General features: G+C 43.7%; 1 protein-coding gene across 1 annotated transcript in view; it reads right to left on the bottom strand.

The window, feature by feature from the left end:
• EPHA3 (EPH receptor A3) overlaps positions 1-24,093 on the bottom strand; it is a 321,670-nt gene that overhangs the window by 17,415 nt on the left and 280,162 nt on the right. Inside the window, exons 12-15 of the mRNA XM_055342322.1 lie at positions 20,629-20,690; positions 18,825-19,034; positions 5,173-5,322; positions 3,448-3,641 (exon numbers count right to left, since the gene is read on the bottom strand). Of these exons, the coding sequence (XP_055198297.1) occupies positions 3,448-3,641; positions 5,173-5,322; positions 18,825-19,034; positions 20,629-20,690 (616 nt within the window). The remainder of the gene's footprint in view (positions 1-3,447; positions 3,642-5,172; positions 5,323-18,824; positions 19,035-20,628; positions 20,691-24,093) is intronic.

Raw genomic sequence — 24,093 nt, 5'->3', positions numbered from 1 at the left:
CCCGGGCCCGTCCCGGCCTTCGCAGGGCGCAGGGCGGAGGCGCTGGGGCCCCGAGGCCGGGCCGCGGGCGGCGGGAGACGCTCCGGGGAAGGATGCTCGGCCGCTGTCCCCGGAGCCCCGGCCTCTGCTCACAGGCCACCTGCCCTGGTCCGGGGGGGGGGGGAGGGGGGGCTGCCGCGGGAATCCGGATTCCAGAAAACCAGCAGCCTCGCCGCGAGACGGCGGCACCCCAGCTCCTCCCTAGGACCGTCTCCACCTGCAGCGTCCTCAGGCCTGGGCGCCGGGCAACTAGCCGAGACCCCAGGGGGCCCGACCCCGCGGGGCCCTAAGGACCTTCCAAGGTTCCTCTCTTGCTCGTGGACAGGGCCCAGATTTCTAGGGACGCCGTCAGGTCACCCATCATCCATTCAATCTATCGGGTTCCCTCCCCACTTGCCTGTTTTGCTCTTATCCTATATTCCAGCAGAATTGTACGATGCAATACATTTAGGAAATATCCTAAGTTTCCGTGCGTCTTGCTCCCCTGCACCACGTTCCCCTCGCCGGGTGTGGCCTTATCTGCCACCACGGCGATGTCATCCCCCCTGCAGCTAATCACCGTGCGGCCTAGCGTGGTGCCTGGCCCAGGTGGCTGCTACCTACACACCCGTGGCTTCATGGTGACCTTCGGCTAAACTTCCAATGCAGCAGGTCTCCTCCAATTACTCTGCTTTTAGGAAAATCAATCAATTATCAGAAGACAACATGAAATTTAATGTAACTCTGCCGTCTTCTCGCCACCTCCCCTGACATCTGGGTGGGTTTCGGGCTGGCACACCCTGACCAGCTGCTTAGAGACGGTCCCACCTCCAGCGGAGATGCCACCAGGCCACGCTTAGCGGGCGGCTCTGGGAATGACTATCAGGGATCATGGATCGTGGACTCCAGTGAAGGTGGGGAAGTGCCGTGATGCACCGTGGACGGTGTCCGTGGCCCGTGTGGGGTAGATCCCGCCCTAGAGCCAACGGGACTCACGTGGACTCTGAGAACACCATCCCCCTGGGAACTGCACGATAATGTGACTCTTGCTAACGGGCGTCGCAGGCGAGATTCAGCACACTGACCCGGTGGCTCCTTTGGAACCTTGGATCGTGGGGGCCACCCACGGGCTCCGGCGGGTCGGTCTGCAGCTGCTTATGGGGGGACGTTTCTGGAGTTGAGCTGACAGGAAGAGAAATGTGAAATTTTGCACAGGGGAAAATCTTAAGCTTTTAGTATCACGGCTGATGTCTGCGAAGTCTATGTAATGAATAGAAAAAAAAACTAGAATGTTTTTTGACTTGTGTGTCTATTGAAGTGGACATGTATTATTTTGGACGATGTACGTGCTTGTGCTTCACAGACGCGGGCTCCTGTACCAGCCGGCGGTGGCCACCCAAGGCCGGTGGTGTCGCCTCTCAGAGGGTCAGACCCGGGCCTCCCGGGGACAAGGCGCACAGAGAATGGGAGTCGCGCTGGCACCCGGGCGAACAGGATGCTGTGCACCCTCAATGACGGGCGGGGCCCAGCTACCACAAGGTGCTGGAGGACGAAGGAGGGGGCACGGCCCGGGATCCGACCAGGGGACCAGCCCGGGCGCCTGTGCTCGCCTCTGAGGGCTCCAGGGCCGCGAGTCCGGGGGCATCGCCCAATGGCCCCAAGGTGCCCTCCGCTGGCCTCTCGCCCCCCAGCAGCTGCGTGACTCGAATCCTGTCACTTCCCTGCTTTCGGCGCCTTAATGGGGCCTCATGCGTATCAAAAAAAAAAAAAAAAAAAAAAGAAAAGAAAAAGCCCCAAGTCTTTACAGGGCCAGTGGGAGGGGGCGGGCAGAGAGACGCCAGGAGAGGGAGGGGGAAGGGGGCAGGAGAGGGAGGGGGGCAGGAGAGGGAGGGAGGAGGAAGGGGGCAGGAGAGGGAGGGAGGGGGAGGGGGAAGGAGAGGGAGGGGAGGGGGAGGGGGGCAGAAGAGGGAGGGGGCAGGAGAGGGAGGGAGGGGGAGGGGGGCAGAAGAGGGAGGGGGCAGGAGAGGGAGGGGAGGGGGGCAGGAGAGGGAGGGGGTAGGAAAGGGAGGGAGGAGGAGGGGGCAGGAGAGGGAGGGAGGAGGAAGGGGGCAGGAGAGGGAGGGGAGGGGGAGCGGGGCAGGAGAGGGAGGGAGGGGAGGGGGGCGGGGGGTGGTCTCCTCCGCTGGCGGAGGGCACGGCCCCTCGTCCTCTCCTATCAGTAGGAGCCAAGGCAGGATGGGTGGGTGCAGGCTGTGGGCACCCCTGGAACCCCATCTGCAGGCCGGTGCCTCGATGGCATGCGTGGCCGGGGCACCACTGGGAAAGGAGGCGGGAAGGGGACGAGCTCCGTGGGTCATGACGAAGGACGAAGCCGTCGTCGTTCAAGCGGGAAAGCACATCTACTAAAGGGGAAGGAATATATGTTCTTGGGCAACTTGAGCTGGTCGCTAATGAATCCGTATTTGACGCAATCCACCCTGCTGCGTGTTTTAATGGCAGTAAGTAAACACGTCAACACAATTCCCAAGACTTTCATGTTTAAGTGAATTAAGATCTACAGCACCTCTTGGGAAAAAATATTTCCCTAAAATTACAAGTTTTGTGACAAAATACACAGAATTTATTCAAGTATCAAAAATATATGGACGCTTGGATGGCTCAGCGGTTGAGCACCTGCCTTGGGCCCAGGGCGTGACCCCAGGGTCCCCGCAGGGGGCCTGCTTCTCCCTCTGCCTGGGCTCTGCCTCTGTGTCTCTTATGAATAAATAAAATCTTAAGAAAATACACGGTGCAAAGCCTGGGTCATGTGTCCCAGGCCAAGTGCTCCTCGTGGACGCTGCTAGCGCCCCCTGCTAGCGCCCTGGGGCATCAGGCCCCCCGCGCTGTGACCAACCGTGGGCTCCCACACTTGCTGGGTCCTGCGGTGGGAGGACCTGCACCCCTGGGGCGCAGTGCTCCAGGAGCCCTGTCAGTTGTGAAGCTTTATTCCAAATAACAAATGAATCAGGAATTCACCTGAATTCACCACCGCTCCAGGGCATTTCTTTTTTGTTTTTCCCCTTAAAATTTTTTCTGTTTAAATAGTAGGGAGTGAAAAGAAGCTGCGTGTCCAGGGCTGCTCCTCCTCGCAGCCACAAACACCACCCTGAAGGTGGACCCTCGGTCACCCTGGGAGTTAACGATATCTGCAAATGACAACTAAACCACATAAGGATTTCTCTTGAAAGGCTTTGTTTTTGTGTTTTGTGTGGGTGTGTGTGTGTGTGTGTTTTAAGGAAGAAAAGAAGGACAGTTTTCTCCAGTTGTCAGGAACAGAAGCTGCAAAGAATGCAGTTAGGGAAGTGGGAGGAAAAAAAATAAATCAGCACACGGGGCATAGAAAATACACGGCTTTCAGAGTGAGTGCAGAATGCGGAATCTAAGTGTCACCTGGCGGCCGCGCTGGTGATGATCTTCAGGCTGCCTGGGTTCCGGATGAGCTTGTCCAGAATGCTGACAATCTGCTCAAACTTGGGTCTGTTGTTTCTGTCCTTCTGCCAGCAGTCCAGCATCAGCTGGTAGAGCGCAGCCGGGCAGTCCATGGGCGGGGGCAGCCGATAGCCTTCATCCACAGCTTTGATCACCTGTGCGAGAAGCAGTATCCCGGAGCTTAGGGACCGAGGCTCCCGTTATTGTCCACGGGAAGGACGATACTTAAACTGTGAATATTGGGAAGTTAAGTGGGAAAGCCGCATTTCCAGTTACTTAAAAGGATGACGGCTGATCAGGGAAGTAAGATTGTTCATGCCGCTCAGAAATGTTGTGCAAAGAAGGTCGAGAGAGAGAGGGGAAGTGGATTTAGGAAAGAAGCATTGGTAAGGCTCCTTTTCACCTAAGAATCAGAGGACACAGTCTACCATATAGAAAATGCAGTGAGTCACAAAGAAATGGTTATTTGGTAATACAGATTTGTGTGGAATACTGTTCAAATATGAGTGAATGCAGAAAAAGTTAGTCTGTGGATTTTAGCTCTCTTTCATTCCGAGGGCACCTTCCAAACCATGGGAACTTCCTTGGGTAAAGAATCCTACGTGCTGAACCGGCAAGTGACTGTTAGTTCACGTGTACTTTTCAATCACGTAAAACAGTGATTTTCAAGCTTACTGTGCAGCCAAATAACCTGCAGGACGTCATATATAGATCGCTCTCCTCTGATCGCCTAAGCCTGGAGGGAGGCCTGAGATTTTGTATTACTGCTAACTCCCAGGCTCTGCTGAAGCTACTGGGGCAGAGACCACACTTTGAGATCCTCCGATAGAGAGAAAATTTGGAACGCAGAGACGTGGAGACGTGAGGCTGATTTTCCCAGAACAAGTTATAAATATAGCTTGACTGGACCAGCACAGAAAGGTTTTAGATGCCGGTGCAGTCAGTGCAGCTTTACATGTAATGAGCAGCAAACGACTGAGAGCATCTCAGCGTTCCACCTTGCGGGTCTCTGAGACCATGCTCAAGGCCTCTGGCTGAGCACACACGGAAGTCTCCCGAGTGCTGGTCCCATGTCAATAGTATCCTTTTGCTGAGCGTTTGTAAAACGTGACTCATAAACACAAAAATCCCTTTCAAAAATCGTATCACACTTACAATAGAAAATTAGAATTATTTTTCCATCCAGACACTTCACTTCGTGTGACTAAATTCTCGTACAAGTTTAATACATTAAGACAAACATACTAGAGACTGGTTGCTCTGTCTGACTTCGGGAAATACTACGTTTCAGTAAACAAAATGTCGGCCTCGAAGCACGCACGTAAATCCACAAAGGGTGGCAGGCATGTGGCTTATGAATGTCACACAGAGACAACTTTGCCGTGAAAATACTTCAGACGGTCTCCCATATCTATGGGCTCTCTTTTCAGTCACGTATTTCACTACGTTCTTGCTACAAACATCTTCGTTTTCTCTCATTTCCAAACCCCTGCTTAAGGGAAACGCGTAAAGCCGTAAGAGCAACTCAGTTAATGTCCTTGTAAGACTTGGCAACTGTTGCATTGCTTCTAAGTATTCTCTTTCAGTGTCACAGACCGGGAGCCACCTGGTTTCATTATGCTCCACTTCCTTGCACAGCTTGATCTCTTAATCTGAACCCATAATTCACGGACGGCAAATACTTACATCCTGATTGGACATCTCCCAGTACGGCCTCTCTCCATAGGACATCACCTCCCAGAGAACAATCCCGTAGCTCCACACGTCGCTGGCTGACGTGAACTTGCGGTAAGCAATAGCTTCTGGGGATGTCCACCGGATTGGGATCTTCCCTCCCTTTAAACATAAAATCACGTACACATATGATCAATGCACGGAACACATGCGTGGTCGTACGGAATCTTCGCTGCATGCGTCAGGCTACTTCTCTTCTGAAACGGGATATGGGTTTAGGCTGAAATGCCTTGATTATTTTATTTAATACCAACCACAGTAAGCGGCATAGCATGCACTGAGGGTTTGCTTCCAATCAGTCTGATGAAGGGACAACATTTTATGATTGTTTAGACACTGCTGGTTTATATCAACTGCGTCACGTTAATTACTCATCTACCAAAGGAGATGTGCTATGGGGTGTGGTGGGATTGACCGAGGTATCCTGAGTCAACATGTATCCATCTGACATAGATTTATGCTTGGCCAAGCCATGTTAGTTCAAAAGGCCAGTTGATAATTTGTAAAGAATTTATACCAAACAACAACAGCAACAACAACAACAACAAAACCCTTATAGCAGTCCTTGACACCTAAGGACTCATCTCATCGGTGTTTGTTAGCTAAGTAAATTCAAAGCAAGGTCGTACCTCTAAAAAGCTCTCCCCAATACCTAGTCAGTCAGTAGTTAGCATGCCAGGGCTTCCCCGCATCACTAATCCCTGAAGTCCCTTCCACGCTACTAGGCACCGTGCGGCCTCAACAGATCCATTAACTACATTCCCAGGACTTACAGTCTGGGGGAGAATATTGCTTCTCTGAGTTATGAGAGATATAAAGGTAGAGCTCCCAGGGAACTTGCTCTCGGTTTAATAAATACATTTAATAAAAGTGTGTCCAGTAGCAACCACATGGGAAGTATTAGGCTAGTCACTCCGGGCGACACAAACATAAATAACACGCAAGCCCGCGTGGTGGCAAAATCTCCGGCAAACGGGGATGGCATTAGCTGTTCTGAATCATGGAAGGCCAGAGAAGCGCCTGGTCCTCAGCTGCCCCCCACCCCCTGGCCCCGTGAGCGAGTCAGGTGGGGCGTCACACGTTCAGCTGCGGTACCGCCGGGTCCCCGCTCTGTGCACCCCCTTCCCTCCACCTGCGGGGGGCAGGCTCAGGGTCACAGCTCCGCACGCCCCCATCCCCTCCACCTGCGGGGCGCAGGCTCGGGGTCCCTGCTCCATGCCCCCCATCCCCTCCACCTGCAGGGCGCAGGCTTGGGGTCACCGCTCCATGCCCCCATCCCCTCCACCTGCGGGGGCCAGGCTCCGGGTCACAGCTCCGCGCGCCCCCATCCCCTCCACCTGCGGGGCGCAGGCTTGGGGTCCCTGCTCCACGCGCCCCCATCCCCTCCACCTGCGGGGCGCAGGCTCGGGGTCCTCGTAGGAGCAAAACTGTCCCCACCTGAGAACTACTGCTTGAGACAGTGCGTGACAAGCTTTACCTTGCAAGGGAAAGTAATTCGGATGAGGCCCAGGATTTCCCTGGGATTTTAGGTAGACTGAATGGAATTAACTTTCTCTCCCCCTCTTTTTTTTTTTTTCCTTACCATTCGCACCCTTTCCATGGATGTTTTTATTTCTGTTCTAGTCAAGTGAGGGCCAAGTTCATCAGGGCCAATTTGGGTAACTGAGTTTTGGTAAATACAACAGTATCCCTTTGAGGTGTTTCTGTTTTCAGTTTTTTAAATGTTTTTATGTTTTTTATTATTTTTTTCTCCTTTCTTTTTAGCTTTCTTCTACTCCCCCCCCCTTTTTTTTAAAAAAAGAGGATAACTTCCTGTTGCAAATGAAACTAATTATGCACCAATGTCTTCATCAAACAGAGGTATCTATGACCAAAGAGTTTAGTAAGAAATGTGTTTTTCCTTCAAAAACAGACGCTACCTATGGTTTCAGAAACATGAATGTCATTGACATAGGGAGACACTGGATACAAATCCTTAAGGGCTCAGTTCAGTTCTGAAGTACAGGGGAAAGAAGAATCCATACATTTTGATAGAATCCTACTTCACAGCAAGGCTCTGTCTTCAAGTTAAGCATCTGTAGATCGGATACTATCAAAATAAAATAAAATGAGTCTATAAATGTCTGAGTCACTAAATTTCCTACAAATCATCCATCATAGAATTTATTTAAACTTTTACTGCTGATTGATCACAAAAATTCCCCTTTTCCCCCTACTCGCTACCCTAATAAAATCTGAGCTGGTAGTGTGTGACTTTTTTCTTTTTTCAGGTCCAGAAATTACTTTCTCAGGTATATATGTGGGAGGCATTCTGAAATTTTAGATGCTTTTCAAATAACTGCCAGACACATCCTTCAGTGAGCAACCCAAAGACTTGGTTTTGATAAGACAATAACGAGTCATCATTTGGCACCCTTGGTTCCCGCGGCTCAAGTACTACCTGTTCTAAATGAGCTAAACTTTGAAATCCGTTGACGATCTAAGATGTGCTTGGAAAAACGCTAGTGGGCACTGAGGGTCCTCGAAAGCACAGCCAGTTACTATAAAGATGATTTATGAAGATGTATTAGTCACAACACACAAAAGCATTATAAAGTGAACACATTTACCTACGCTGGTCTCTGTATCCACATGCAAGCTCTCCAGATATTTACGTATTTGAGAAACGTCCCCAGTTGCACGAAGCGAGCTCAGAATGGAATTAGTCTAAAACCTCGATCGCAGAGGGACCTCCAGGACAGAACCAACCGTTCATGCGTCTTTCCCTACTTAAGATGCCAAGCCTTGGCCCGGCTGCCCTCTGCGCTGCGTAGCCCAGTGATTGGGCCTGTGGAGGACTTTATCATCACTGACTCCATCTCCTTCTGAAGTGTAGCAGAAAGCGAGAGAGTCTTGGTTTCTGGTTCAATTCTAGCAGAATGTTTAATTTTGCCAAGTTCCTTGACTTCTCCATGTGCGGCTAGCTCGTCCTTCGTAAACTGGGGGTCTTTTTTTTTTTTTTTTAAGATTTTTTATTTATTTATTCATGGCAGAGAGAGAGAGAGAGAGAGAGAGAGAGAGAGACAGGCAGAGGGAGAGGGAGAGGGAGAGGGAGAGGAGCAGGCTCCATGCAGGGAGCCTGACATGGGACTTGATCCCAGGTCTCCAGGATCACACCCCAGGCCGAAGGTGGCGCCAAACCGCTAAGCCACCGGGGCTGCCCTAAACTGGGGATCTTGGGGAGTATCTTGAACAGCTGTGCTGATCCATGAGCCTGAGCTCCCTCAACTCTCAAATGTCTGCCTTAAACCTACAGGCATAGCAAGGATGCAGGCATTCATAATAGTGATTATTTTGGAAAAGATAATCCTAAATTTGGATCTACTGATCTATTGGTTGTCATACCTGGATTTACTCCTATAGAATTCTTACAGAAAATTTAAAAGAGAAGAATAAAACGACACATGCAAAGATACTAAGGATTCTCCGGGCAGAGACGTTACATAACGGCTATCCTCAAATCCAGGATTAGGTGAAGTAGTCCAAGACCTTGTTCACTTTGTCCGGAAATAGCAGTTGGAGTAAACCTAGTCTTAAAAGATCCTGCAATTCAGTTCTCTAAGCTTAATGAATTTAGACAGTTCAAACGAGACATTTGGCTAAAAGCCTGAATTTTTCAGGCCCTCAACTACAGCCAGCTCTTTCACCATGGGCTACAGGGCTTCAGGTCTTGATGTCTAAAGAAAAAGGAGTATAATTGCCAAACTCTCTGGACATGAATGCATAATATCTCATATCTGCCCCAATTCTTTCTCTAATTATATATACAAATCTCTCCCCGTCGATGTAGTAAATGCTGTGCTGATCCACGGTTCACACTGTCTGCCGGCAAGCCCCGTCAGATCTCGCTCTCAGAGGGACAAAGGACACTAGAGAGTTTATCTTAGTAAAATCCTGAGTAATTGAGTGTTTAACCTGGAGGCAAATACTGGCTTCTCAACAGTGGAACTAGGGAGATGAATCATTCGACTCATTCGACTCGAGGATTTAGCCTCTATCTCACGTCAGGGACCAACCTTCATTCACAATGAGGTGAGGGGCAACCCGGGAAGCCCCCGGGGAAGCATCTGTTCTTCTCCCCACTCGCCCAGATATAAAAGCCATTGAGAGGATCACCCTGGCAGGTGCTGCCTGCCTCAAGACACCAGGACAGATGATCTCCTAGGTAGCAAGAGCCTAAACTTTCGAGGCGTTTCAACAAAATGCATAAGAATTTCTTAAAATACAGCAAAATCTTCAGCTTGCATTCTAAGTTTCTCTATGGCTATCCAGGTAATGCAAATAAATGGCTTTTTGGTTACTTTCTGCTAGGGTCAAATTAGGTCATCTGATGTACAATGTCTATCTTCAACAAAAACAGTGTGGAACATTTACAGCTAAGGCTAAAGATATTTCAGAGTTCAGTGAGGTTTAAAATGTTAAATTTTTCTGTTTTATATATACTCAACCCTCATTTTTTTAGACGATTAAAGAAATTCATTTGAAAGTGTGTGTTTTTAGCACTTGAATAGTTTTCCAAAGAAGCAACATCATAAGTAAATATGTCAGAAAGATCTATTTGGTGTAGTGGGAATACTGGATAACTGTGATCACAATATTAGAAGTGGAAATATCTAGTAAGTAACCAAAAAAGTACAAAACGTGAGTGAGCTTGATTTGTTTAGTACTGGTGATTGTAAAATAAGGAAAGATGAAATGATATGTTGAGAATGTCAAAAATCTAAAAAGACAATATTGAGTACATGTCACGGCAATGGTTCCCTTATAGGTTCATGTTTTGTAACAGCTTGAATTCTGGGGCAATTCCAGAGCAGGAGTCAGCAAACAAAAGAGGGAAGAAGTCACGGCAGCACATTTGAATCATGACGTGCAGAATCATGGTTGAAGAGGGTGATGGGACAAAAGTGAGTCACAGCATTAGCCATCGCAGACATCTGTCCATTTAGGATGTCAAGACTGCTGCACTTGCCAAGGAACCTGGGACTGGACAATGGCTTCAAGCAATGCTTCGGGCAATGTGTCATCATGTATTTGAAAATGTGGGAATAAAAAAAAAGAAAGAAAGAAAGAAAATGTGGGATATCCACAGCGAACTGGAACTCATACCAGCAAGTGATTTTTACTACACTCCAGGCTCACCAACACGGGAGACTAGACCCGTCGCTATGAGCCTGGTGTCTAGTCAGGGTTAGATCATGAATCTGACTTCTTAATGTGCCTTCTTGCAAAGTAGGCCTGTTGGAATCAGAACAATGATTACAATTAATGTGTTAAATTGAAAAGAGTTAAAGCAAAATAAATCTTGTTTGGTTAACCATGATATTTATGTGTTCCTTCACTGTCCCAACTCCTCGTGGTTCTAATGACATTTTATCAGGGAACTCCCTTAATCTTCCTAAACTAAAATAACACCCTCCCCCACGCCCCACATTTTCCGTCCTACTTCCCTGCCTTGCTACCTCTTCCTTGTCTATTTATTACCTGAATCCCACCCTAGAATGTGAACTCACAAGCTCAGTGCTTTGTTTTATTTACTGCTGGGTCCTTTGGCCCAGGACCGTGCCTGCTATACCACAGGCACTCAATATTGAATGAATGAATGAATGAATGATGCGCTTTAGAGGTAACTGTTCCTGCTGGAGACTCTACGTCCTATTTCACACACCAGCTCCATACTACTATGTTCTACTCCAGAATTATGCTGTGGTTTTTTCCCACATAAATCTGGATAGATTATTTTCACGTGTTCAAATGTTTGTGGTCTCTCTCCCTCTCTCTTAATTGGGTGACTAGAAAGTATTAGCTCTTCATTAAGTTTTAATGAAACACGTATTTTCTGATTTTGAATATATGTGAAGCTGCATAAGATTTATCCATCCTGATCCCAGAACAGAAGGGAATAAATTCATGATTGACATTGTTTTGGTTCAAAGCTTAAAATACATCACTATATGAAGGCCATTGATTAGATGTTTATGTGTTTCTTTTCTCATTTCTGTATAAGTGACACATGATACATATTACTTACCAAAATAATATAATTTTCTTTTTATAGCACACCAGTTCCCGGTATTCATAGTTTCTAGTCCTGGGCTACAGAATAAAGGCTCATGTTTTCTATTGTTTATGTACTTAGAATGGAATTATCCTGACCAGGAGCATTTAACTACTTAGCTTTTTTTTTTTTTTTTTTTTTTTTTTTTTTTTACTACTTAGCTTTTAGCCACTTGTATGAGCCACTTTTTTTGTTTGTTTGTTATCTTGCAAATTAAAATAGGTAAAAACAAAAACAAAAACAAACTGTAGTAGAATATTTCTGGCCTTAGGTTGGCACATTTATAAAGAAAAAATCAAATAAATTATTATGTAAGATTTCTTTCTCCTTCACTTAACACACAAGGCCTGTGGTAACTGTTTATTTGCTTTTATCTTCTAAAAATTAAATAGATGTTAATGGGCTATAGGGCAATGTAATGGAAGGAAGAAATTTCTTATCCAGTATAAAAATCCAGCTGTTAATGACTCAGTCTGCATCTTTAGGACAGAAATAAAAAGAAAAGAAAATCGAAAAATGGAGAGTATAACCAAAAACAAATCATCTGGCTTTCTCAAATTGCCCAAATCAGTTTATGTGGTAATTATATCCTTAAAATGAATTTGGGAGCTTGAGAATTGGGTTGACTTTGTATAATACAGCATATAAATTAGATAAAAGCCTATATTTTCTCTAACTTGATCCTGTTAAATAGTAAGTTGAGCACCACCACGGTGGAATTCGGACCCCATTTATTTGAACATATGAATAAAAGAATGTTCAGATGCACGGATGCACGCATGCACATAAAAAACGCTAACCTAACCATTTGAAATGAAATCTCATAAGAAAAAGACTAAAAATCAATTCAGTGATAAACAATTTCCACCGATAATTCCATCGTTCTGTTAAAAAAAAAATGAAGTAAATTGGTAATTCAGTGCAAAAAAAAAAAAAAAAAAGGCGACGTGCTGTAACTGTGCTCTGAACTCCTATGATGGGAAATCAAAGAGAGACGATTCACTCCTGTGTTTGTTTTTCTCGACAACGAAAAGTTTCTGCCGGTGGAAGGCCGCAGAGCTAAGTGCTGCGACCCCAGTACAAGCCGCGCCTCCCGGCCAAGGCAGCCTTCTGGGCGCGGCTGCTCTCGCGCTTTCCAGGCCTTTCCTCGAGCCCTGCTGCACCGTGCGATGCGGACCAAAGGCGGTGGTCGCGGGGTCGCCGGCCTGGGTGCCCCCCTCCGAGGCTGCGGCCGCCCTCGGGCCGCCCTCCCGCTCCCGACGCCCCCGCGGCCGCGGTCGGAGGCCAGCGGCGGAGGCGGCGGGGCGCAGGGGGAGCGCGGGCTGAGCGGGCGCGGGGAGGGGCCGACGTCCCAGGGGGCCCCTCACCAAGACAAGACGCGCAAGTGTGCTTAGGGCCGCGGGGCAAACCTCGGGGCTCCGCTCCCGGCGCAGGCCGTGGGCGCAGAGGCCGCGGGCTCGGCCTTCCCGCTCTCGTCCTTGCCGGCGGCCGCCCGGAGCCTCCCGAAGGGCCGCGGAGACGCCTGCAGGCCCCGCCGAGTGCCCCGCGCCGTCCCCGCGCCGGCCTGAGGGCCGCAGCCTGCCCTGGGACGCCGCCTGCTGCCCCGGGACGCCGCCTGCTGCCCTGGGACGCCGCCTGCTGCCCCGGGACTCCGCCTGCTGCCCTGGGACGCGGCCTGCTGCCCTGGGATGCTGTGTGCTGCCCTGGGACGCGGCCTGCTGCCCTGGGTGGTGGCCTGCTGCCCTGGGTCACCGCATGCTGCCCTGGGTCATGGCCTGCTGCCCTGGGACGCCGCCTGCTGCCCTGGGACATGCTCTGCTGCCCTGGGTCGTGGCCTGCTGCCCCGGGACGCCTCCTGCTGCCCCGGGAGGCCTCCTGCTGCCCCGGGAGGCCTCCTGCTGCCCTGGGAGGCCACCTGCTGCCCTGGGACACCACCTGTTGCCTTGGGACGCAGCCTGCTGCCCTGGGACACCACCTGCTGTCTCAGGTGCCAAGCACTAAGATTGGAGTCCCAGTGACTCGCTGCGAGCCTGTCATGGTAACTGAAAGAATGTGACTAACTTTTTAAAGCAGATTCACCAGAATGTGTTTGTTTATCCAAAAAGAAAGCTGTGGCATAAGATCGTAAATAGTGAACTTGTTTTTCTGAAGTAATCGTAATTACTAGGAGGCTTAATCAATAAGCTGAAAAATACTGGTTTTGGTTTAAAAAAAAAAACTACCCAATTTTATTATATAACAATGGACTGCTTTTCTTATTTATTAACCTTCAGCTTATTGAGACCTGAGATTTGATCTCAGGCATGTATGTTTCCCAAAATACTATATGCTTAAATAATTTCAAACAATGATAACCTTCACAATCTAGTTTCAAAGATGATTTCAAAAGAGGAATTCCCAAAACATTTTGTGCAGTAGCAATGTTCCTTTAATAAGTACAAAACCAAGAATTAGTATGGAAACACTCATTTAACTGTTTCAGTGTTGTTGTTGTTGCTGTTGTTTTTTAAAGTAGCAGTCCTGTTACTTTAAACCATACCTCATAGTTTAGGGTAAATTATGAAATTGTTGTACCAAACAAGGATTATTACAGGAGATTAAAGATTTCTAATTATTCTAGAAATGCAGGTGCAAATAACAGCTTCTCAGAAAGATGTTGGGATCCCCACAGATATTTTGAGAAGTTCTGAGAAAATAGAAGGATGAACATCGAATAATTCTAAACAGCTATTTATTGGCAGTTAATGAGCCATTTGGTTGGTATAGTTTTTAAGATTCTTCCGAAAGTAAAAAAAAATGCAAAGAGCCTGTCACACTTTTATCTCACAAATGAGAATGAGTAACTTTGACACAGCAACATCTTTTTCTATCTACTTGGGTCGAAAAATGGTCTTCGTAACCCTTGGGTCCTTGCAAAGTAACAATTAGTACAAATGAATCTCTGAAAGTTTTTTTTTTTTAAATTAATAATAACCTTTTAGAAACATGAAAAAAACAGCAGAAGTTGACATTGAAGAAGTGCCCATCCTCTTGGCAGGTGTTTGGGGCAATAACCTTCTTTACATGTTGCTGCTAGAAGTGAAATTCTAAGAAAACAACCAGCCAATCCATATATGAAAATCACACACATATCTGCACACAGTTTGACTCAGCCATTTCAATCCTAGAAAATTATCCTGAGCAAATAACCATGGCAAGACATTAACCGTTTATTAGGATTACATCAGAGCATTATTAAGAATATCAAATCTTTGGAATTCACCTAACTAATAGTGTATTGGATAAATAAGGTATGTCTATGAATAAAGTGGAGTACTATAGGTTACTTAATGATACTGTAAAAAATTAATCATCTAGAAAATTCTGCATTTTATATTTTAAGTTAAAATATGCAGATTACAAAACATTGAATTTGTATATGAAGAAAATACTGGATTGATAAGTGAATATCATTTTATATATCAATACATATAATATGATCCCATTTTGTAACCATATATTTAACTGGTAACTGTTTACCTATGACAATGTATAGAAAAATATTTTGAATGGAAAAGAATAAAATGTTACAATTGGTTACCTTTGATAGTGTGATTAGTAATGATCTTTATATCTTTATTTTCTAAAATTGTCTGCCATGAAAAAAGAATTCTATAAAGAAATGCCTTTTTGAAGGAATTTGCCAATAAATATATGAAGAGCTAATCAAATGCATTTTGAACGAAATTAATACAAATCAAAACAATTAGGTACAATTTCTTAAAACTAATAAATACAAAATGATAATGTCTACTTTTATCAGGACATAGTTAAGCACACTTTTAAAATAGGCACAGAGGGATCCCTGGGTGGCGCCTGCCTTTGGCCCGGGGCGCGATCCTGGAGACCCGGGATCGAATCCCACATCGGGCTCCCGGCATGGAGCCTGCTTCTTCCTCTGCCTATGTCTCTGCCTCTCTCTCTTTATCTCTCTGTGACTATCATAAATAAATAAAAAAATAAAATAAAATAAAATAGGCACAGAAAATTCACTTTTAGGATTATATCATAGGGAATGCAAATATGAATGCAAATATGAATGCAGGTGGATCATTTGCACATTTGTATAAAATATTCCACCTGACAACATATAGCATCCCTTCAGGACAAAAGCCCTCTGCATAAAATAGAACACATTTCAACATTATAAAAGCCTCATATGAAAAACTCGCAATCAACATCATATGTAATGGTGAAAAACTGAGAGCTTTCCTCCTAAGGTCAGGAGCTAGTGGAAAGGGTGTCATTCTCACACCACTTTTAATTAAACATAATATCTGTAGCCATTAGACAACATAAAGAAATACAAGGCATCCAAATAAGGAAGTAAACTCTCACTATTTGCAGATGGCATGGGTCTATGTAGAGAAAACCTGAAAGAGTCCACCAAAAAACTACTAGACCTGAGAGATGAATTCAGTAATGTCACAGGACGCAAAATCAACCTACAGAAGAAATCTGTTGCATTTCTACAAACCAGTAAGGAAGCAGCAGAAAGAGAAAGTAAGAAAACAATCCCACTGACCATTTCACCAAAGCCAATAAAATACCTAGGAATAAACTTAACCAGAGAGGTGAAAGACCTGTACTCTGAAAACTATAAAGTGCTGATAAAAGAAATGCAAGACAATGCAAAGATATGGAAAGATATTCCATGCTCGTGGGTCAGAGGAACAAACGTGGTTAAAATGTTCATACTACCCGAAGCAATCTACACGTTCAGTGCAACCCCTATCAAAATACCAACAACATTTGGTATTTCTAGTTCACAAAACTAGAACAAACAATCCTAAAATTTGTATGAAACCACAAAAGACCCTGAATAGCTAAAGCAATCTTGAAAAAACAAAACAAAAAACAAAAAAAAAGCCCCCACAAAAAAACAAGGCTTCACAATTCTAGATGTCAAGTTATATTACAAACCAATAACAATTAAAATGTCATGGTACTGGGATAGAAATAGACATACAGACCAAGGAACAGAACAGAAAACTCAGAAATAAACTCACAGTCATATGATCAATTAATCTTTGACAAAGGAGGAATGAATGCATAATAGGAAAATGGGTCTCTTCAACAAATGGTGTCGGGAAAACGAGCGTCCTATGCAAAAGAATGATACTGAACAACTTTCTTTCACCATACACACACACAAAACCCTCAAAATGTATTAAAGACCTAAATATAAAACCTGGAATCATAAAAATCCTTGAAGGGAGCACAGTCAGTAATCTCTCTCATATCAGCCTTAGCGACTTTTTTTTTCTCAATACGTTTCCTGAGACAAGAGAAATAAAAGTAAAAATAAACTGTTGGGACCACATTGAAATAAAACGTTTCTGCAGTGAAGGAAACCATCAAGAAAACTAAAAGGCAACCTACTGAACAGAAGATATTTGCATGTGACATATCCCATAAGGGGTTAGTGTTCAAAATATATAAAGAACTAATACAACTAAACACAAAATAACAAGTAAGCTAATTAAAAAAGGAAGAAGACATGAACAGACATGTCTCCAAAGAAGACATCCAGATGCCAACAGACACATGAAAGGATGCTCAGCATCCCTCAGCATCAGGGAAACGCACATCATCACTGCAATGAGGGGGCGCCTGGGGGGCTCAGTGGTTGAGCCTCTGCCTTCAGCTCAGGTCGGGACCCCGAGGTCCTGCAGTCAGGCTGCACCGGGCTCCCTGGTCAGCAGGCAGTCAGCTGCCCCCCCTCCCCCAACTTGTGCTCTCCCCCTCCCCCCCAAAAAAGGAAAAAAGAAAAAAAAAACACAATGAGATACCACTCTACACGAGTCAGAATGGCTAAAATCAACAAGACAGGAAACAACAGATGTTGGTAAGGATGTGGGGAAGGGGAACCCTCTGCACTGTTGGTGGGAATGCAAACCGGTACAGCCACTTTGGAAAATAGTGTGGAGGTTCCTCATAAAGTTAAAAATAGAGCTGCTCCACGACCCAGTAATCTTACTGCTCAACAATTTACCTGAAAAATACAAAATAGCAACTAAAAGGGATCCATGCACTTCTATGTTTATTGCAGCATCATCTATAGTAGTCAAACTGCGGAAGCAGCCCAAGTGTCCACTGATAAATCAATGGAGCTAGGCAAAGTCATACACACACACACACACACACACACACGTACACACACACATGCATACACACACATGCGCACATACATGCACATGCACAGACACGCACACACACGCATACACTGGAATATTATTCAGCCATAAAATTAATGAAATCTTGCCATTTGCAAAAACAGGGATATAATCAGAGGGCACAATGTCACACAAAATAAATCACTCAGAGAAAGAGAAGTACCATATGATCTCACTCCTATGTGGAATTTAAGAATCAAAACAAACAAGCAAAGGAAAAAAAAAGAGAGAGGAGACAAACCGAGAACCATACTCTTAACTATGGAGAACACACTGATGGTCACCAGAGGGAGGGGTGTTGGGGGGGCATTGAAGAGTATACTTACGTTGATGGAAAACATAGACTGATAAAAATTAGAGAAAAGCTAGATATAATAATAATTTTCCTATAATTAGGGGCTGAGTTTTAAAAGATGGTACATCCAGATAATAGAATGCATAAAAATGCTAAAAATGAAAACTTGAAGATTATTTATTGATAGTGAAATACATTCAACAGCTGTATTGCTAAGGGAAAACCAGGCTATACGGTGACATTAGGAATAATCCTCTTCTAGTCATGCGCTCACCAAAGGTGTGTATGATAGGTACGCGGAAAAAATCTGGAAGAACTGAGTGGCAAAGTCATGAATGCTCTCTGTGGGTGCCAAAGTGATGGATGACTTTTCTCCTTTTATTGCTTTGTTTTGAAATTTTTATAACATGAGCATGTGTTACTTAGGTAAACATGAATCTTAAAATGATTTAAAATTATATGTAGTTGGACAGAGGTATCCAATCTGTTTACTAAAGGTGGCTCAACCATGATGCAAAAATGGGTAAATATGGATACCCCAAGACTCCAGATATGCAGCAACCATGCTGCCTTTGTGAGGGAAACAATAAACCCATGTATGATGTTTAATTTTTTTTTTTTTAGGATTTTATTTATTTATTCCTGAGAGACAGAGAGAGAGGCAGAGGGAGAAGCAGGCTCCCTACTGGGAGCCCGATGCGGGACTCATCCTGGCCCAGACCCTGGGATCCCGCCCTGGGCCGAAGGCAGGTGGACACCACCGAGCCCCCGGGGACCCGACATTTCAGAATCACAAGCATTACCCACCTTGTAAGCAGCGACCATCTATTTTGCCCAGAAGTCAGGGCATTGCGGGGGTAAAGGACAAGTGTCCTTCAGGGGAAGCTGGAACCGACAGAGCGGGACACCGACGGCTATGTATTTGCAGGTCGACAAACACAAGGTAGACAATAAAGACAGAAAGGGAAAAAAGAAACCACAGAAAAACAATGTCACTCACCCTTGTGGTGTAAGCAGCTTCTGGATCGTCCTCTAGAACACGCGAAAGTCCAAAATCAGAGACCTTACACACCAGGTTACTGTTGATCAGAATGTTCCGGGCGGCGAGGTCGCGGTGGACATAGCCCATGTCCGAGAGGTACTTCATGCCAGAGGCTATTCCGCGGAGCATCCCCACTAGCTGGATGCCCGTGAACTGGGCGTCGTGTTTCTGAGAAACATTCCACACACACAGTTAAGACACGTTGCTGCTCTTCTTGAGACACGTCTTGGTTCCAGTCTCACACCCTGAATTGTAAAAGCCCTGTGCGCCCTTGGCTTCTGGGCCCTCCTGCCCTCGGGGTGTGTGAGCAGGTGCCTGGGGCTGCACTGGGCACCCCGAACCCTGAGAACCAGACCCCCCGTGGGCTTTCTGTGACGTGCAAGCCCCTCGGAGATTTTAAATTCAAGAACAACAAAATGAAATGAATCCTGTGGCTATTTTAGTTTTACATATTGATTTGATCGAATGTCCGTTCCTCCTTCTGGTTTTCCAGATTATTCCTGGCTTCAAATAAAGTGGATAGTGAACGTGTAATTTACCGTCCTAAATAAACAGTTTGGAATTAGTCAAGAATATTCACTGAATATTTTTTTCTACTCAATCTTGAATTATACGTCGTAAAATGGAAAACAATAAAACACAAAGTCAGAGTCTGGTATTTAGAAAAGTTGCCAATTCACTTGGATCAAGGTAGAAATACATGATTTATATGATACATAGGTAAAGAGACACGCACACATGTATACATATACATATGTGCATAAATGCCTGTACAGATAAATAGATATGAAATTCCGTGTTCAGTTATAGATACACAATGACAATTTAAAAGTATTTATTATAATGGTTTCAATTATGTAATTTGAAAAATATTTGTTTTTGAAATGTTCGGGAAAATGATTGCTGATAAAATTTGTATTTGCCTCATGAATATTAAAATAAAGAATATGACTTCTCATTTATAGAAAATTTAGAATTTTCCTCCATAATAATGAATTATTCTATCTTTCCTATCTATCTATCTATCCATCTATCCATCTATCTATCTACAGTGCTGAATGCGCATTGAGGACAGAGTATATGGGGTTTTTTTTGGCCCTTACAGTGACTGGTGATTGGCAATGTCTTGTTCTCCATAAAACTTTTGCATTTCTTTGAACAAATATTTACTGAAATATTTTTAAAAATTAAATTAAATAAATAAATAAAATTTTAAAGTTTAAATAATTAAAAAATATATATGGATGCATATGTATCAGGAAAATGGTATCTCTGAATTGAAAATACTTTGGAATTACAATGCTTGCTGATTTTCTGAGACAAAAGCTCTATGTGGTAGATGGTCTTCTAACAGCAGTCTGAAGGTATTTTAAATGAAGGAAAGAGGATATTCGTCTTACATCATTGTTTTTTATGTCTTACTTTAAGAGTCTTTTTAAAATTTTTATCTTAACCAGTGTGGGTCCTGGCAGTACAAAAGGGTGGAAGAAAGATTGCACAAATTTGTTTTAAATATATGAACCATTAATTTTGGATCCTGCAAGATAAAGATGAATTTGGTCTCTTTGTATTTAGTCCTCCAAAATTTCCGTTTTGCTTTAACTTTTGTTATCTGATTGCTGGCAAAATAGCAGAGGTTGCCTCTGACATTTTCAGTAGTTCATTCCATATTTATGCATATGTTTATATAGATAGAAGGATAAAATATAAAAAAAAGATAAGGATAAGAGATACATGAATATATATAAAATCTTCTACTTACACGTAAGAAACTGTCCAGGGAACCATTCTCCATGTATTCGGTGACAATCATCACTGGTTTACCTGGATATACGGTAAATCATAAATTAAACATGTCTAATCATGTTTAGAGTTCAACAAATATCACGTGATGAATACATCTAGTACACCTTGATACCCCTCATGGATTAAAAAATGTAAAAGCTTCCCCTGTCTTCCCAATTTTGCAAAGTCACAAGAAATTTTTTCCCAATAAAAAAATTAAACCAAAAGAAAAAGAAAAAGAAGACTGGGTTTCAGAACAGGGATGATAACCTACAGCATCCAAATTGGCTTATTTGGCATGGCTTTCCGTGAACATAAAATACGCCTCCTTTCTGCCCTTTAATTGCATGTCAGCTGCTCTACAAAATTAAGTATTTCTGCTTTCCAGCCCAGGACAGAGCCAGGGTCTCCACAATCACTGACCGTTCCACAGGTATTGACAGTAGTAGTTGGGCAAGTAAAGCAAAGTCCCCATCTTCATGGATCCTATATGTAAATTTCATAAAACAACACCAATCATTGTAACTTTTAAAAATCTGTACTCAACACATTAAAAAAAATATATAAGATCCATGTTAAAAGGAAAATAAAATTAAAATTGCTGCTGGCAATTTTACAAACTTACAATAACCATTGTAGTAATATGTGGCCTTAAATACCATTATTAAACCTGTTAATGAACATTTAACTTTATCTATATAGTCAAATATATGTGCAAGATGCTGGTTTAATTATTTTATATGTGATATCTTATTATCATTTCCATTTTGCACACGAGAAAACTGAGATATGTAGAGGGTGATCAATGTACTCAATGTCATACAACTAATAAATAATAAAGCCAAAAGCAACAAACTGCATCCATTATGCTGTTAATTTTGGAAATTTATACTGAAGGAAACATTTAAAATACGAACAGCATGAAATACAGGGGTGTTAAGTAATCTGATATACAGATTTATGAATAGAATAAATGTTCAGGCAACGATTGGGTGTCAATTCTATGGATTATTCTGAATTAAATTGACAGCTCTGAAGTCCGTAACATTTCAGATAATTGTTACAGCGTAATGTCGTGAACAAGGCTGAAAATATAACTCTATATACATTACAAAACACGTCGGAAAATAAGTAATGCAAAATGAACATTTCAAAAGGAAAAAAAGGAATATGGAAAATGGATATTTTTGATATACAGGAAACACTAGTAGATATTTTTGCATAATTAGACTCATGTAACATCACATATTCATTCATATGTGTGTATATTACATACATACCTCACACCACTTCATCTTCGCGTTATCTCGTGCTTTAGTAATATACACTATTGTCATTTTTTTCGTGTCCCCAAGTGGAAGCATTGTGAATTTAAGGAAGCTGCTGGGTCACACAGTTAGCTGATTTTCCAGCAGATCCCAGACGTGCCGTCTCTGATGTCAAAACCTACTGTATTGGGCAGCCCGGGGTGGGGCTCAGCAGCTTAGCGCAGCCTTCGGCCCAGGGCGTGACCCTGGAGGCCCCGGATCCGAGTCCTGCATTGGGCTCCCTGCGTGGAGCCTGCTCCTCCCTCTGCCTGCGTCTCTGCCTCTCTCTCTCTCTCTCTCTCTCTCTCTGTCTGTCTCTCATGAATAAATAAATAAAATCTTTTTTTAAAAAAGAAACCTATGCTATTACTACACGGTAATTCTCTTCCCATATTTTCGCTATGATCTTGTTTAAAACATAATTTCATTATGTCACAAAAAAAAGGAACAGCGCTTGTCCTCCACATCTGGGGCACCTGAATCAGCTCTTGAAAGAGCGCCACTGAAAGACCTGGGCAGGTGGCTTTTCACAAACACTGATGCGCCCCTGACCCGTGTGCACACTTAGGTCTTCCTCACAGGCTCCTTCCCTATCATGAAAGTTAGTCTGCCTCTGAGGATAGAAAACAGCTTTCTTTGCTTCCTTTTCCTTTCATAGGTTAGAACCCTCATTCACACTACTTATGAATAATGTTGCTTGGTACTATGAAGGTTATACTTACTGTATTCAGTACTTCGATGTATACTACGTTATAGGTTTAAAAGGTAAGAAAAATGATTTGAATTCTATGATTTTCAGACAAATTTTATACACGTGACAACCAACTGATACACCAATCTATTTTCTGTGAACGTACTGATTTAGTTACATATATTCAGTAACACGTCATACGTATCTAATAAATCTGATAATGTAAATCTGTAAAGTCATGTAGCCAAAAGTTTCAGCCTCTAGAACTTGCTTTTCTAAAATTCAAATTAAGCTCTGACTTGATACTATTCAGGAAGAAAGGGAAGATTTGACTTTTCCTTGGAAACTTCTATCTCTCCTGAACTGATCACCCCGATGCTAAAGACTAGTCCCAGAGACTGATACAAAATTAAAAGCATGGATAAGTGAACAAAGGAATGAATGAATGAAATCTTTCACATGCATGTTCTCTATAAATCACTGTAACTGTCTATGTTCTTGCCTCAATACCATTCTACGGAGAATAACGCGCTCACAAAGTTCAGTGCATACGTTAAGCGTAGTCACGGGTATTTTGTCTCCTACTGCCAACTCCCAGTGACAGTCACCATGTTTTTATGCTCCCCAGACCTTTGCTTATCACTTGTTTCCTCCTGGCTCCCAGCCTCATGCCTATCCCATTTCTGGTTAGCATGTCTGGTGGATTGTTTGGCAGGGGAAATAAAAGTAGCTGAAAAATCAAGCCAGTCAATTAAGCCAAAGCCCCATGACCATTCAGAAATCAGATCGGGCTGCATTTAGCTCTAAGATTTAGGTATTTGTAAACACATCAGTTATGATGGGCAAGTCTGAAAATATGGTTTACATTAAGTTCAAAGATTCAGCAAACCCAAATGTACAAAGAGTAAACAGAATCAAAAATATTCCACCTTGGAAAGCCTTAATTTCTAAGTTCTTTTTTTTTTTTTTTTTAGTGTCTAAGCTTATTTTTAGCCTTAGTTTCCTTGTGCTTTTGATTTTAATGAATAGGGTTAAAGGAAAAGAAACTCTCTGCAATAGTGGTGGGAGCTCGTCCTAACACGTATTAAAGATTGCTGGAAATTATTTATAAAATATTAGCTCACCTGCACATGGATGCCATGTGTTTCTATCCAGGTTCATGCTCTTTCACATGTATTTTGATTTAGAAGTGACATTCTCATCTTTTTCAAGAACCCTATCATTTGCTGCCCTCGGAGATCCTAAAATACATCTGAATATCCGCACGAAACTCAATAAAATTGTTGCTGGATGACTGGCTGAAAGGAAACACTATAAAAAATGCACAAAACAAAATGCGCAGCAGAATTTTACTTTTTTCCTACATTGATTTGTAAATATGAACAAAATTAAGATATTTCATGATTATAGGGTTAAGGGAAGCGAATCAGTCTGTTACAATCAG

The sequence above is a fragment of the Nyctereutes procyonoides genome, unplaced genomic scaffold (assembly GCF_905146905.1).
Source record: "Nyctereutes procyonoides isolate TBG_1078 unplaced genomic scaffold, NYPRO_anot_genome, whole genome shotgun sequence".
Taxonomy (NCBI): Eukaryota; Metazoa; Chordata; class Mammalia; order Carnivora; family Canidae; genus Nyctereutes; species Nyctereutes procyonoides.
The sequence above is the reverse complement of the archived record's forward strand: the minus strand, read 5'-3'. Positions and strand labels throughout refer to the sequence as shown.